Consider the following 16,108-nt stretch of genomic DNA (forward strand, 5'->3'; position numbering starts at 1 on the left):
CTTCCAAAAAGATTATAATAACATCACGATCGTAATAAAAAATAATTATGAATGAATGGGGTATCCCGTATCCCATTCCCAAGAAAGTAAAAAAATAGCAAACATCCCGTTAAACCCTGCGACTGCTACTCAAATAAACCACAAAAGTAAAGCAAGTTGTAAATCAATCAGCCAGTGTCATGAGACTAAGTCGATAATGGGACAAAATACTTTCATTGTTTAACTAAACCGCATCCCGCACGGGAGGGTTAAATAGGATTACCATGTTTTTGTCATTTCTCGGACTTTTTGTCCTAATGAATAGTAAAAAGGAAATATTTTAAAGCTTTGAAAAATCTGGGCTACATTTTTAAATTATTTCATATTCAATCTCTTTATGCATTTTTAATAATGATTTCAATCTTTTTTTCAGGTACGTTATTCGCCTTCGTGTATGGACACCATGGTAAGACGCCTACAATTTTTTTATATTCTTTTATCCTGACATTAATTAACACGTTTTAAGTAAACATTTGGTAATTGTTGTACCTACCGAACAATATTTTTACTCACTATTAGTAACGACACCGACGTAAAAAAAGACATCAATCTTTAAATACGTTACATTACTCACGTCACACATAGCAAATTAAATACCCTACGCAGACGATTGAACTCTAAAGCATATATTTTAACAGCAATAGAACTAATTTCATTTTAAAATCCTTTTAAAAACAGTTATTAGCTGAGCAATTCCTAATAGGGGTGGGCGGGATTCACTCGGCTATTCTCGGGCGCGCTCGGCTCGGCTCGGGGTCACTCGGGTCGCCATAGACGCCGATAGAATTATGCTTCAATTGTTTTACGTTCGCGCCGTGCTCGGCCAGTGTTCTTTTTTCAAAATGAAATATCGAACGACGCATCGGGGAATTTGTAGCAAGTTGTTTTTTATCGATTGTCTGGTGCTTAACGGTCGGGAATCGATATTGTTTTATTGCTGTACAACGAGGTGTGAAGCTATGTCGACACGTTTTGTACATCAATAATCGATTCCTGTTGCGTCATCAGATGCCGTATTCGATTTACGATTCCATCTCTAGGCCGCTCAGTCAATAATTGTTCAGAAACTTATTCGCACGCCTATTAAAAATAGTTAAATCCAAATCGTCCGGTTACACCGCTCCCGTAATTAACAAAAGGTTAAACTGTAATCAAGATGTAATTGTATACAATCACTTATGACCCGAGGCTGGTTGTAATTTAATATCTTTGGTATACTATAAACAAACCACATTAGGGTTGTACTATGGTAACGTACTTGTATTTAATATACATATTAATATTTCTCTTTGATTTTGGAAGTGACAGGTGTCATGTAAGTGTTCGTTTAGTAACGGTTGTCATTCGGGTCACATATCATGGGCAATGAACAGATCATTTGTGTTGTCAAACTGTAGATATTACATTGTTAGAGTCAGTAGAGACAATTTACACGCTTATGTCAAGCAATACTAGTAATTATTGCGTGTCCTTGCCCTTGTGTAGTCTATGTACAAGCCGACAGAAAAACTGCTTAGTTTAAAACTGACTAATGTTAATTACATGTGACAATGTATAAATTAAAAATGTAGTTGCAACTACTTCGTAAAGCAAGCTTTTACACACACCTGAAAGTATGATAGCGTGTTCAAAAAAGACATCAATCAAATAAGATTTAAAAATCCCAATTTTTATTGTAGTATCTGTACATTAAGTGAGGTCTTAATGTTCTCGTTCGGTCTCGATGGCCGTCGATTATAAACCGAGTTTTAATTGTAGGTTAACTGTATGTTGGCACCGGCTCTTAATACTCTATAATATTTGCTTTGAGCGAAAAGCAATCGTTATTAATTTATATCGTTGGAATGATGAATGTTTGTTTCTAATGATTTTATTAAGCTTGGGGTTATTTAATTTTATGTTTCTTAGTTAGAATCCATGGGAATTTCTTTCATCTATTTTATGGTTCGAGGTAAAAGTTGAGAGGAGTTTTAAGAGATTGTGGTTTGGTTATAAGGAATTGAATATTCTATTAACAAGTAAATGTGCAGAAAAAAAACTGACTGAGAGTGATAAATTTAATAGAAATGGCTGGCAAGTAAATATCTGTGACAAAATAATGTGTCTGAATTGTATTATAGATTATGTGCCTACCTAGTCCATTCTCTGACCATGTCTATTACACCCTCTATGCTTCAACTTTCGACCGATTACAATAAGCCTTAATAACCTCATTTTGTTCAACACATAATAAAGCCATGCGTTTGAACACTTCTTGCAAACTACAACTATAACTTTGCCGTCCATAAAAAACTTAAAACAATATTCGACCTCATTGCTCAAAAAATAAAGTTCAAATTTCAAGGATTGAATATTTAAAGACAATTTCAAGTGCATGTAAACAGTAATATCATCATTGCTGCGCAGTGCAGCGCCTGGAGCGATTGGCACGACTATCATCCTGCCCCTTTCGCACTGAGGACAATTCCTATCTCCTTCTCTGTCGTGCAGAGTTCTCTTCTTTGTCATTTTTGTAAATTGACCTATGATCCTGAAATATAGATATTATTTCACAAATGAATTATAAGTTACTTACGGTCCACCTTAATGCGGCGGCCGGCCATGTACAGCGTGGGCCTAGCATTGACGATTTGATATGCAAAGACGTATAAAGACTGTCGATGATATTCCTGCAAAGATTTCATCAACTCTCAACTCTTTTTGACTGAAACGACTTGCTCAAAATTTGGCGTTACGCTCCGCGTTCGACTCGAAGAACCAAGTCAGTTCACATCTCCCCGCGCCGAGCCCACGGCCTATCCTATTGTTTACACTTGTATCGATCGCTATCGCCTCAGATTATCTCCAAATTGAAAGCAATAAGTCTAGTGTTGCATAGGTGTGTGCTCATAATCTTTATTAGGTCGAGGTTAAAGTTTAACATGGGTGGAGATAGTTAATTTACGAACCGTCTTATGCAAACCGAAGATGAAAAATTCAGTGTTAATAACACCATACAAAAGTTTACAATGTGTTAATAACATGGAGTAACAACTGAGGTCTGGCTAACTTAGTACCTACTATATTAAAATGTGGTATTATATTAAAGATATGACTTATAATCCGTATTATCAACATTACAGAAGTCATAAATTGTATTTTAGAGAGTTTTATATTCGAATAATAACAAAATTGATATGCAAACGGTTTCCAATTCGTATTAAATTGACTATAAAAATATTAATTTAATCCACAAAAATGCGTCCAAACATTTTATAATGCTGCGATTTAGATGAACAAATAACTGTTTCCGAATACAAATTCAAAGGGAATCAATCACCAGTTCCATGTAATATTAATACACGTAAGTTTACGTACGTAGTGCCTTAATGAACAAGTTCTCACGGTCTGCCCGCCCACGCCGCCCGCCTAACATATAGCCTTATTTACAACCTTATAATCATACTCTACACATTGCTTTTTAGTTATAGCTTTGAAATTATAATCTAGACTCGTGTTAATATTTCACTTTCCTAAATAAAACACTATTATCACTTGTCTATCGCGTATCTTTGCAATTTTATGTTGTTGTCAATGACTTATTCTATGATTACGTTAACATGAAAATCATTTGAGGTTTTATTAAGAACTTCAAGAATGACAGTAAAATTATCTGGCTTAATTCCAAACGAACACTTATCTTCCAAGTTTAGTGCTGAAACACAAGTTTTATTAGCTTATACTTACAACATGGCATATAAAATGAACTTTAACTAGATATAAACCGATGTATTTATACGCTATTAAACATGAAAAACCAATACCCAATATTTATCTTCATAAAAGCATCCTAATACTTGGTAAGGTGTCTCTGCCCCACCACCAAAAACACGACTAAAATAGTGTATACACAGTATCAAACTACCCCCACCCGCCGATAGTAGAGCCACATTTTTAATTCTATTAAGGACCAGACATCGATTTAATTACGCATGATGATTGTGAGTGTGTGTCGCATTCCCGGCACAATCGCACGACCATACGTCCCGCAAACTGGTCCACTATCTAAACTCTTTATATCTTTATAGAGCTTATCTTGAAATATCATCTGTCTGCAGATAACTAGTGTTTAAAGTTAACTATCCCGTGTATGGTAAATTAATTCTATGTGTGTTACTTGTTGAACCTTTGACTGCCGGAAGCCGTATACTTTAACTTTATGGTAGAGGGTTTGCATTCAAACAGCTTTAATGAATTAAGTAGGAACTTAAACGTATTATAACTTAGTTAAGTATTAAAGCTTCTTCTATCATTACGGTAAGGTCTTGGTATCTGGTCCTCTGGCGCTGAACTCGTTTCAAAGGACCACAAAACGGGTAATTTAACCTTAACTAAATGTTATACTATGATATTTTTGACGAGCTTTTAAATACAGACAACGTTATTAAAGAAGTCAATTGAACGATATAATTTTGCGGTTACTTAAATGCAGAACTTATGACGATATATAAAAACAATGTTCAAATATCAGCATTCAAAGTCTTGTGGTTAATATTGATTGGAATGCACATAAATATCCAGCACTTCACAAATAGACTTGGAATAATATTACGAACAAACCCGAAGGCTTAGTAAAGTGACAAGTAATTGGCTAAAATAATCGTATATTCAATTAGCTATAATTTCGGGTTATAGACTTGATCCCTATTAGCCTTTACAGGTATATCTCATTTATCTCCTAACTTTGTATACATTGTACATAGCTAGTTCATTACTTTATTCCTACCATTCAACTCTTAAACTCATTTACGTGCTGAATGACAAATCACTAAGTATTTTAACCTACGTTTTGACTATGTATAATCTTTCTCTCTAAGTAAAATAAGAAAGAAAAAAATATTCTGTTCGAAAAAAAACATTTGACAGATGAAAAAGCGATCTAAACTCTATAACTCTCCATTTATTGCTTTAAGAAAGGAACGCTTTAATTTAAATCTAGTCCAGCTTGCGTATAAGACGCCACGACACATGAACCTTCCTTTCTTCAAAGCTAGCTGGGAAATTCGTAGCGCCGGTAGCTCGCAGCTATTCGTGGTAGGCTGTAGTAATGGCGCACGACCCTCACACACGACCACTATGGGAAACTCTTTGCAATTGAGACTTCTGTGAGAGTCCGCCAGTGTGTGCGCACTTCACTTGACTTAATGTAACTGTTATTGATGGCTATTTGTTTCGGTGTTTGTTTATGTTCTATGAGAGAGCTGACTCTTGGATTAGGAATGGATTCCGGTGGTTTAGTTTTAGATGGAAACATTTAAGTCGCATTATATGCACATAATTGCAAAAGTTTCAATTAGCAAAAGAAAAAGAGGCTTTTTATCAGCAGTGGGGTAAAACGGCTGCCCGAGTGTAAGAAATATTAATATTTTGTTCTCATTACTTTTAAACCTAGCCTTGTAGACAACTTAGCTAATTAATAGTTTGAAATATTTTTTTAGCATAATATTGGAAGTTTCTCAGCCAGATAAACAATTTGAAAGTTCACGTACTCAGCTTCCATATTCATTGACGCATAAAGTTACAGCGAGATCTTATTCGTCCGATATCGTCAAAACCAGACGTCCACAAGTTAGAACTAAACTAGCCTGCACAGATCGCAATCTGAACCCCGATAAGTAAACCATAGTTTAACGACTGTCACTAACGGTACTACGTAAAGAAAAATATTCGTCGCATGCGCATAGAATATGTTATAGAGATCGAATCTTAACATAAACATGTGATATTATTTGATCGCGGCCCGATCTTAAACGAAGATTACCGATGTTTGCCGATCGGTATCATGATGTTTTTAATTTTATGAGTAGTTCGCTGTGAATATAATGATGTCGGGAATCCTGCGATTGCATCGGGGGTAGGGTTACAGATTACAGATGGCAGATGAGGCATCGCCAGGGTTAGGTTTACACACCACACTCACTGTTCCTTATTACAGATATCCGTTGCCTTATCTCGAGCCTAAGTTATTATAACTCGGAAGTAATTTAAAACCAAAGTCACGGTTTCTAACTATTTACTGTTTGATAAATGCTTAGTTGTTATTATTACTGTAAGTCGCCTAACAAAATGACTCGATTATGTTAGTTATATATTTAAGTCCAGCACATTCCGTTGCAATTTAGCGCGTATTTCTAATATCCATGCCCAACATTCCGCACTCGAAACTTTTTTTCAGACTTAGTTTTTTTTTAAGTAAATACACATTAACATCATATGCAACAAAAATCATCATCTTACTCATCATTCCTATTTGTAGTTCTTGAAAAATAGTCTGAATACTTACAAAACGTAATGTTTTATTGATGACTGTACGCGAGTAAATCATCTATATTCAAATACGGGAATAGTTAAAGCTAGGCATGGGATTGACGTCACAACGGGTTTAGTACATAAGTAGCGCATTTAGCATAGCATTATACATGGGTCACAGCGATTACCATACACATTAGGTTTGGCATTCGGCCAATATACTGTCCTACATTGTTTTTCCGTACCGTGTTGGAAAATCTATCGATTAATTCTATCGATACGATTTGTAAGGCATGATAGGTAGTTTTGAAGCACGTGCACAGATGTAATAATTATGATAGACATACAGTTTTACAAATCCTAGCACGTGCGTCATTTAAAAAGTTATCTCTAGTACTCACGTCATAATTTGGATAAAGAATGGTTATGGAGCTTTTGAAATGAATATTTTTTTTAATTCTTCTGCTTGGTCTCCGAATGCGGATGTAAGTTTTTATAAAAAAAAATGTAAGTTCGGATAGATAAGGATATCAATGTTACTTCTTTATAAAATATTTTTTTTTATTTCAAAGTCTTAATTATAAGATTCGTAGTTCTCGCTTCCCGTCATTGCATTGCGCCAATAGCTCACCAATAATATCTCAATTCCTATACACATCAAGATAATGTGGTGTCAAATATAATTCAAGTTTATGCTAATTATCCACACTTAGGTACTGACAGTTGTAAGCGTCGATTTGTTAATGTATTCATAATCTGATATTTTACGACATTGCAAATTCGGAACTAACCATGACTGATTAGTTTTACTCAATTAATAATAGCTGGTTTGAAATTCGATTACTGATATATGTATTTAACCTTTAAAACATTATGTCTGTAGAAACTTAGATAGGGTATTGGTAGAAGTTTTTTAAAACCAAATTATCAACGCAGGTACCTACTTAAATAAAATACATTAAAAAAATGTAAAACCCTGCAAGCCAGTTTAAGGAGAACCGTCTTCAAATATAGATCATTCACAAGTCAGTCAATAAAAAACTTTATTATAAAAAATCTAGATTTTATGGCACACCCGTACATAGGTACTATTATACAATTCCAGAGATTACATCGAAACATCCAACAGAGCTGGAAATATAAGCGCAGGCGCAGATCCCAGCCGCGATTCCTTGAAGTCCCTCAAAGGGCAGAATGTTACTAAACCAAAAATAAACCTTAACGTTTTCCCGGTAAGGCCCAAAGTTCCTCGCAAGCGGCCCAACCTCCCGCTGCGCGCGTTAGCAGTCCAATTCAAAAAATAAAATATCAATTTTTTAAATAATAAAATCTTAGAGCAGTCACACGAAGTCATAGCGACTAAAATTTATTAATACGTCGTTTAGTTGAAATACACGGTATTATGTGTCTTATCCCCTGGTAATAAGGTTGTTATACAAGTTTGGAATGTCGTAAAATAACTTGGTAACAGTGTAAGGAATCGCATAAATTCGAATAAAAACGTCAAAAATGAATTCTCAAGATCGTAATCGCAATAAACTTAATAATATCGCGATGAAATTTGAAATAAATAAAAATAAACAAATGATGTGTGGCGTCCGCGTCGTGTCGTTCGGGATTAGTGTACAATGCTGTTCAGTTTTATTAAGGAGCCACTTTTTGTGGACCGTTTCATTTAAATAAGGATTGAACGTTGATTAGGTGAGAGAGATAATTGGATTAAGAAGGTCGTCTTGCAAATTATTATCGCGTATTTAAAGTGTCAAGCATCAAAATGTAAATGCAAATGTAAAGCTTCCCCGTAAATACCTTGCAAATGTCGACATGCTTAATTATATTATAATCAGTTGGCCATATTACTTAAACAAAAACCAGCGAATCTATCCACGTTTCGAGCTTCCAAAATAACGTAATTTAAATTCCACGTGTTTTTGTGAGGCATGCGCGAGCGCATACAAGTCCGCCACCTTGTAGGAGCAATTACTCTTACAATCTATTGGAGTGATGCGATTGGACGACGAAATGTTAAATTTGACGATTAGACCTACAACTTTGCCCCGGCGCAAGGTACGAGAAAATAGCGATCTGGTATCATCTATTGGCTGCCGCCAACAACGTTCTTGATCCCAAAGTCTGTAAATTCTAAATAAGTTATACCTACATAGAAAAATCACAAAAGTAAAAGATTCAAAGTTCATGATCAGTAAAATTTCAGTCAAACCGCATCCGTAATAGTTAAAAGTTGTAATGTAGGGAATTGGAGCTGATAAATATTTTTCACGGAATTACTCCCAACGTCACAATAAGATCACTTAGCCCGCTACTCGGTCCTCTCTCACACCGCTCGCGGGTCGTAAACACTTACGTGTCACCGTATTACTGACATCCACGTCCATTACCCCGCACAAAGCGGCCGACGGTGTAAGGAAGTCCTTTAATCGAACGTTACGCGAACGCAAAACATTCAATTTAAATTCAGAGCCCCCATTGGTGCGATCCCTGCCTTAAGTATTGTCGGCTAATTTGATTCCTTCAGTGGTCGATTTATTTTGGCCTTAAGTGTAATCTGTCCCTAATTGTTTTCGTTGTATTCAAATTTAGATTGAATTTATTCGTTGTTATTGAGTTTTTTTTTATTTGTGTCTCCATAAATTGTGCTGGCGATCATAGTACTAACTTATTTTTTATTTGCTCGAGGCGACCGTGGACATAGTATTTTTTTTGTAAAATCTCCAAGCGCCACGTTTTAATGCTAGTATAGTCTATTCTCAAGCAGGTAAGAGGAAGTAACAATAAAGCGCAATCCACAAACTTTATTTCTATCATAAAACTCAAGCAAGATTAAATACGCATAAAATAAAAATAAATAATCGTATTAATAATATTACTTTACTCGTAATAAGCAGATATTTAAATAAAACGGTGTTAGACCAATAAAAAGTGGGTATCATCAAAACCCAGCTTTAAACGAGAATCTAGGAGATAAAATCTTCAGGGGGCCGGTTGGACGGTTACAGCTTCTAATTATGCTTCTTATATTCGAATGGCTGTCCTGGCGAGGCAGGCAGTATACATAAGTAACAGCTAATCATATACCGGAAACACTCCCAGCGGAGCCTGCTCGTGCAAAGATTGGTTTACGAGCAGTTCTCGAAGGTGCTATACTAGGTTCTGATGCAATTCAAATGCGGAGATGCGACGATCAAATGAAATCTTATTTACATTTGCCGTGATTCTGGTAGCAAGGAAATCAGGATGGCTATTTATGTGTGCTCCATGCTTGTTAAAACGATACTTAGCAAGCAAGATTTCCTTCAAATCGGTAAAGATGTTCAAGACAGAGCATTTATAATGTTCAAAATTGTATATGCATAACGACAAGATAGAACATTTCCACAAATCGAGACTAATAAAATATCCCCTGTTGCCTGCTCGCCGCTAAAATATTCACTCTTATAATAAACCAAAGCAGTAAAACATATAGAATTCCGTTTAATCCCAAATCAGTTTTACTATTACTTATTCAACTAGACCCAGTCTGGGGTTACTCGAGTCAGACTTTCTAGTGCAAAATGCAACGCAAACAAACTTCAACTTTACTCCTTTCTTGATAAGACTTAAATTATCCTAATGTGTTGGAGTAGCATCTTCTTTTAGTCGTTACGCAAATGTTGTCTTTATAATTAGATGGGTAAGGTTGGTTTTAGATGTGGGAGCAAGTTTTTCATGGGCCGAAAGTGGCATGGCGGTTTGCGCGAGGGTCGCGGGATGATTCCAACCTTTCACGCGTGGTCGCTTCGCCAGTGGGCACGTATCATTTCATTGTGAATATTATTCGTTGGTGGCGGAAGACTGGTGAGATATTGTGGCCATTGTTGAACAGTTTAACCTTATGGGCGGTGGGTAAAGGTTACCAGTTATGGAAGTTATCACGTAATTGACCGGTTACAGGTGGGTGAATTTCCCGGACCCAAAAATTGCGTGGCATCGATGAAATCGGTACTAAAAAGCATTGTTATAATGTTCTAACATTTTTTTTTAGGTAGATGACATAAAAATCTATCTGTAGCACTAAATATTTTATTAATATAATTAATAGGTTTTCCAAAAAAAAAAGTTAAACCACATAATCTTTCATCGCCGTGTTTGTCCACGACTCACCTTGATGTATTAAAGTCATCATTGATCAAAAATGTATCGTTATTTATATTAAAACTTAGTTTTATTTGGTTCGTGAATAGTTAGAGTATTGACTCGGAATACATTTATTCAAATATTTACACAATACAACGTATGGTTAATAAAAAACCATTTGTCCCAGAACTACCTTTCATCGCCATGTCCTAAACATATTTGAGAATATTGCATATTCTATCGTTTTGCGTCGCTCCCGTTTTGCGTTAAACGTTGCATATAAGTAACGTCGAAAGGCTAGACAAGGAACGACGTGTGTACGTGCCTGCGTTTTCGAGCTATAATTAAAAGTATTCAATTTTTTTGGTACTGGACATTTTTTCTTTCATCGCCGTGGATAGGTCTAACTTCTATTTCAATAAGTTTTTAATCTCGATTGAGCATTCAATACAATGCCATTTATATTTAGCTTATTTGTAAAGTGTTCATTACTGTGAATTATTACCAGTTTTTTAGTAAATTGAATTATACCCCTTGATTTTCATCGCCGTGCTCTCATTTCCGTGGTTTCCGTGGACAAAATTTGCTATGGCAATGAAAAAAAATACACGGGAATGAAAAAAATATCATCGCCGTGCCTTGTAAAACAGTTTCCTTTCATTGCCGTGGCCACGTGTTTCATTTCCGTGACTTATGTTTGTTTCGCCACTAGACAGGAATGTATCTATTTATAGTTATATTATAAAAATAATATCATGTGTGACTGGATTTTTACACATTATATTCTATAGTGGTTTCTTAGGTTTACGCGAATGTTAGACATTGAAATGAAACGACTTTTACGGATTTTATCGCGGTTTAATTTTTGGTTTTAGTTCCCGACGTTTCGACACCTTTGCAGGTATCATGGTCACGGGCAGACTGAGATGGTGTTCGTCTTGACAGAAGATGTTGCTCGTTCTACCTTCATATTTTTAATTAATTATTTATGGTCCGACCTACGCAGTATGAGCTCACTGTGTCGTGATGTCTTGCAGCGCTGCTCTTGGGTTTAGCCTTGAGTTTTTGTATTATTGGGTCCCAAGTAGGTGATATCTTCCAGCCATCTTCTCTATTGAAATTAGGGTGTTTTTTAATCTCAATAGCCTCGCGAAACATCCTTGGTAGGAATTTGGATTCTTTAGCGAGGATCTGTGGTTGATCAAATCTAATATAATGGCTGGAGCCTTCAGCATGTTCGGCGACTGCAGACTTCGTTGAGCGGCGGTGTTTGACGTCAGCTATGTGTTCTTTTACGCGGGTCCCTATGCTTCGTTTAGTTTGACCGATATAAGAGAGGCCGCAGTCACAATCTAGTTTGTATACTCCTGCATCTTGTAGAGGTATGTGACACTTGACAGATGGTAAGGACTGGCTAATCTTCTTGGGCGGCTTGAAGTATGTTTTAATTGAAGCTCGCTTCAGGATGTAACCAATCTTGTCAGTGACTCCTCGGACGTATAGTAGTACAGCAGGCAAACGATCAACTGTGGCTGGCTTCACTCGGTTTCTGTGACGGGGCCGTGGAACTTGGAGCTTGTTGTCTCGCAGTACTTGCTTGACGTGTTGAAGCTCAGCGGCAAGGTGTCTGTCATCACAGAGTCCGTGTGCTCTCTGAAACAAAGATTTTCCCACGGTAGCTAACTGTTTAGGGTGGTGGTGAGATTCACCGTTTAAGTACCTATCTGTATGGGTCTTTTTGCGATACACGGTGTGACTTATGGTCTGATCAGGATTCCGTTTAACTAATATGTCTAGGAAGGCAGATAACAAATCTCTTGCCTAAAAGAACACATAGCTGACGTCAAACACCGCCGCTCAACGAAGTCTGCAGTCGCCGAACATGCTGAAGGCTCCAGCCATTATATTAGATTTGATCAACCACAGATCCTCGCTAAAGAATCCAAATTCCTACCAAGGATGTTTCGCGAGGCTATTGAGATTAAAAAACACCCTAATTTCAATAGAGAAGATGGCTGGAAGATATCACCTACTTGGGACCCAATAATACAAAAACTCAAGGCTAAACCCAAGAGCAGCGCTGCAAGACATCACGACACAGTGAGCTCATACTGCGTAGGTCGGACCATAAATAATTAATTAAAAATATGAAGGTAGAACGAGCAACATCTTCTGTCAAGACGAACACCATCTCAGTCTGCCCGTGACCATGATACCTGCAAAGGTGTCGAAACGTCGGGAACTAAAACCAAAAATTAAACCGCGATAAAATCCGTAAAAGTCGTTTCATTTCAACATTATATTCTATTATTATTGCGTATAAATTAATAGTATTTATTTTTGTTTCAATGATTAACTTTATCATTTAAATATTCTTGTACACTATAATAACATTTCATTGCCATGGACGCCTGTTTCATTGCCGTGCATGCATGTTTCATCGCCGTGGCACGAAATTTTCAATCTTGTATATCTCGTTAGTTTTTTAAGCTATCTGCTAGATATTAAGCAAAACTGCATATCTGATCGAAAACTTGAGAAAACACTATTTTTTATTGTTCTAAAGTTGAAGAATAAAAAATCCACGGAAATGAAGATTTTTTTGGACCTGTTGAAATTCACCCAGGTGATCGTGGTAAGCGTTAGTTTGTGTGCACAATAGTGTCTGGGTAGGAAGATACTTCAAACAACAATATAATTATTACGCAATCGCTTCTGACTTAAACTTTAAACATACATCAAAAAATAAAATAGTACAATATTAAGATGCTTACCTTTCTGACACCAATTTCTAACCATAAGGAAAAACTGATATAAAAAAAATTTGAAAATATATATATGTATATTTTGCGGCCACTGTAGAACGCCGGACTGGCATTCAATACATTTCACTTGATCTGCGTAGTGTTAGTTACTGCCTTCTATTAGGAGACGTAGTCAGATTGTATGCTAATGCTGACCATCTGATATTATTGTGAGGACTGATCGAAGACTCGCCGGGAACAGCTGACAGAAATGTTCTATTCTATGTTGTAAGTCTGTACCTACTTCCCTATAGGGTCAAACTACTTACGTGGACAAAAAACGCAACAAAGCCAAAATTCACTTCAATTTTCGATTTGATTTCGATTCTACAACATACCGTTTATAAGTTCTTGGTAAGTTCGTTAACCATATACTTAACCAAAAAGGTTTGCATTTTTAAATGTTGGAAATCCCATCAAAAGCACTTACACAATACGGTAATGAGAAGATGTAGGTAGTTAAATATATACAATGCCCCACATAAACTTCCTGTTGTCAATCAAATTCTATGCACACGAAAGCCTGGATGCATTTAAAGCTGATCGATGCGTGTAATACACATGTGTCGGAGTGGTCACGGCAGGGTGGGTGCACGTGTTATTGGCACAGTTGCCGCGTCCTCGGCGACACCCGTTTGCCACACATCCGCGGCCAGCCACCGTGACCGGTCGTGCTGTCGCCGTTATACGGGATGATGCTGCTCTGCTGATGTTTGATTTATAGGTTAAGATGATGATACAAATCCTTTGCATAACAAAAATGTCTTGAAAATTAATGAAGTTCACTGAGACATCACATAATTGTTCTGGTATAAGCTAAGATTACGAAAGAACTCGGAATAGGGAAACAATGCCAAAATAAAATAGCTAATTTGGCCTAAAATCTTTACTCTGTCTCCAAAACACTCCAGATATGACTTACAAAAATTTTATTTCATTTGAAAACGCAGATAAAATCGTCTGCATGGAACGTAACAGCCTATACAATGGGTTGACACTGTACTTAACATTTGCGTCACCGTTTCCCGGACGGTTTCCACGGCCGCCGCCGGTCGCACTCCGACACATAAATCGGAAACGGTGCGGTGTCTCAATCACGTCGGACCTAACTATATACATCCTCCGCTATGATTTAATATCTATAATAACGGAATAATGCATAACATGTTGTAAGACTTCATAGATCGGTATTATGTACTGTTTGAAGAAGTAGAAGCGATCACTACGGAAAAGAGGTTTTCCAAATTCTTTGAGGAGGATTCCTTTATGCAAAACGTTAATAATCTATAACTGGACAATAAAAGGACAAAAAGGACCCCTTTCGACCACGGTGTACTTCAGAACATTTCTTGCACATGAACTAACAATCCCACACAGAAATTATACCTCGCACCAATGTCAACGTATGCCAACCAATGTCAAGCCCTCAACTCAATTACTCAAATCCAAAGACAATTTCGCTCGGTACACTTGCGTTCACGCTGAGCGACACACAACATTGATATTATTTATGTGGTAATAAGAGTTTGATGACTCGTTATTAGCCGGCGAAGGTCGCTGCCGGCAACTGTTCCGATGTGACACAAGGTCGCCTAAGTACGGGCTAAACGTCTCCTGACCTCTCATGCGGTATTTCACAAGCTGAGCATTTTTGATGCCTTTGTTTTACAGAAATCGACACTGTAATTTGAATGTAAAGTAGCTTTTTGAGCGATACAAGGACTTTCTTGTATCATTAGTACCGATTGAGCCATTGAAGTGGCTCCTGTTGGCAAAATTATGTTCCTAGGTCAGACGGTAATAACTATTAGGTTTTGTTACACTATCAGCGGAAAACTGCTTTAATAGCTTTAGGCTCTTCTAATGGAAATGGATTCGCACTTACAAAATATTGGACTGAATCGCAAACAGAATTATTTTTTATTTTGTGATAAAAATCAAAGGAAATAATCAATTTTCAAAGTAATATAGATGTCATCTCCGTGTCAATGCTCTCGTATCACGTGTTTAAGAGACCACACAACACTTCAGAACTTTATATTCCACAAATTATTCTATGAGCTATTTGTATGATGTTTATCTCAATAAAATGAGTTAATTAAATTATTTTTATCACGTATTAGAGTTTTTATTCTGAAACAAGTCTTATTTATTGCAATTTTATGTTAATAAATACTAATTTGATTGACTTGCATTACATAAATATTAATTTTATATTGAGTTCCCGTAACCTACTCCGATTTTTTTCGTTACCATGGTTGACCATCATAATTGTCGTACGACGTCAAAATGAACAAAAACATAAACAATAACTAGTGCTTGGTATTTTATTTGCACGACATTGTTCATTTTATATTCATATTAAATACTCTGTGACCCAAATTGAGTTTAGTTCAACGATTTCAATAGCACGACGTGGCTTAAAACGTGCTTATTTCAGAGAAAATTTCTCTTTATTTTTGAGTTATTAAGCACTACTAATATCGTTACACTATTTCATCACATATGTAATCACATGGCAAAATTTGAGTTGGATTTCGTATACTGGCCAGACCAGATGCATAAACATTTATTTGTAAAACGCACCAAGTTTTTCTCTAAGTTACCAGTAAACTCATAACTCATATAAAGCCTCGTCCGCCAACCAGTGGACAAATATAATTTTATAAATGTATTAAATCGGACGTTCTATTTATGAATTCGGATCCGCGGCGCAAGCGCACGGGCTGTGACAGCTGAATGCGCGCGCGCATCCCGGGCGCCCCTCATCCATATTGATCCATCGATCCATCTATGAGTTATTGCGGCGGCACTGTGTGATCTAGATCGCGATATATTCCATA

General features: G+C 36.6%; 1 protein-coding gene across 5 annotated transcripts in view; it reads left to right on the plus strand.

Moving 5' to 3' along the window:
* LOC113497985 (knirps-related protein-like) overlaps positions 1-16,108 on the plus strand; it is a 60,420-nt gene that overhangs the window by 18,561 nt on the left and 25,751 nt on the right. For 3 of the 5 annotated variants that reach the window (XM_026877860.1, XM_026877868.1, XM_026877845.1), the window contains one exon: positions 413-445. The exons of the other annotated variants lie outside the window; for them this stretch is intronic. In XM_026877860.1, the coding sequence (XP_026733661.1) occupies positions 413-445 (33 nt within the window). The remainder of the gene's footprint in view (positions 1-412; positions 446-16,108) is intronic. 5 annotated transcript variants of the gene reach the window in all.

The sequence above is a fragment of the Trichoplusia ni genome, chromosome 1, assembly GCF_003590095.1.
Source record: "Trichoplusia ni isolate ovarian cell line Hi5 chromosome 1, tn1, whole genome shotgun sequence".
In the NCBI taxonomy this organism is placed as follows: domain Eukaryota; kingdom Metazoa; phylum Arthropoda; class Insecta; order Lepidoptera; family Noctuidae; genus Trichoplusia; species Trichoplusia ni.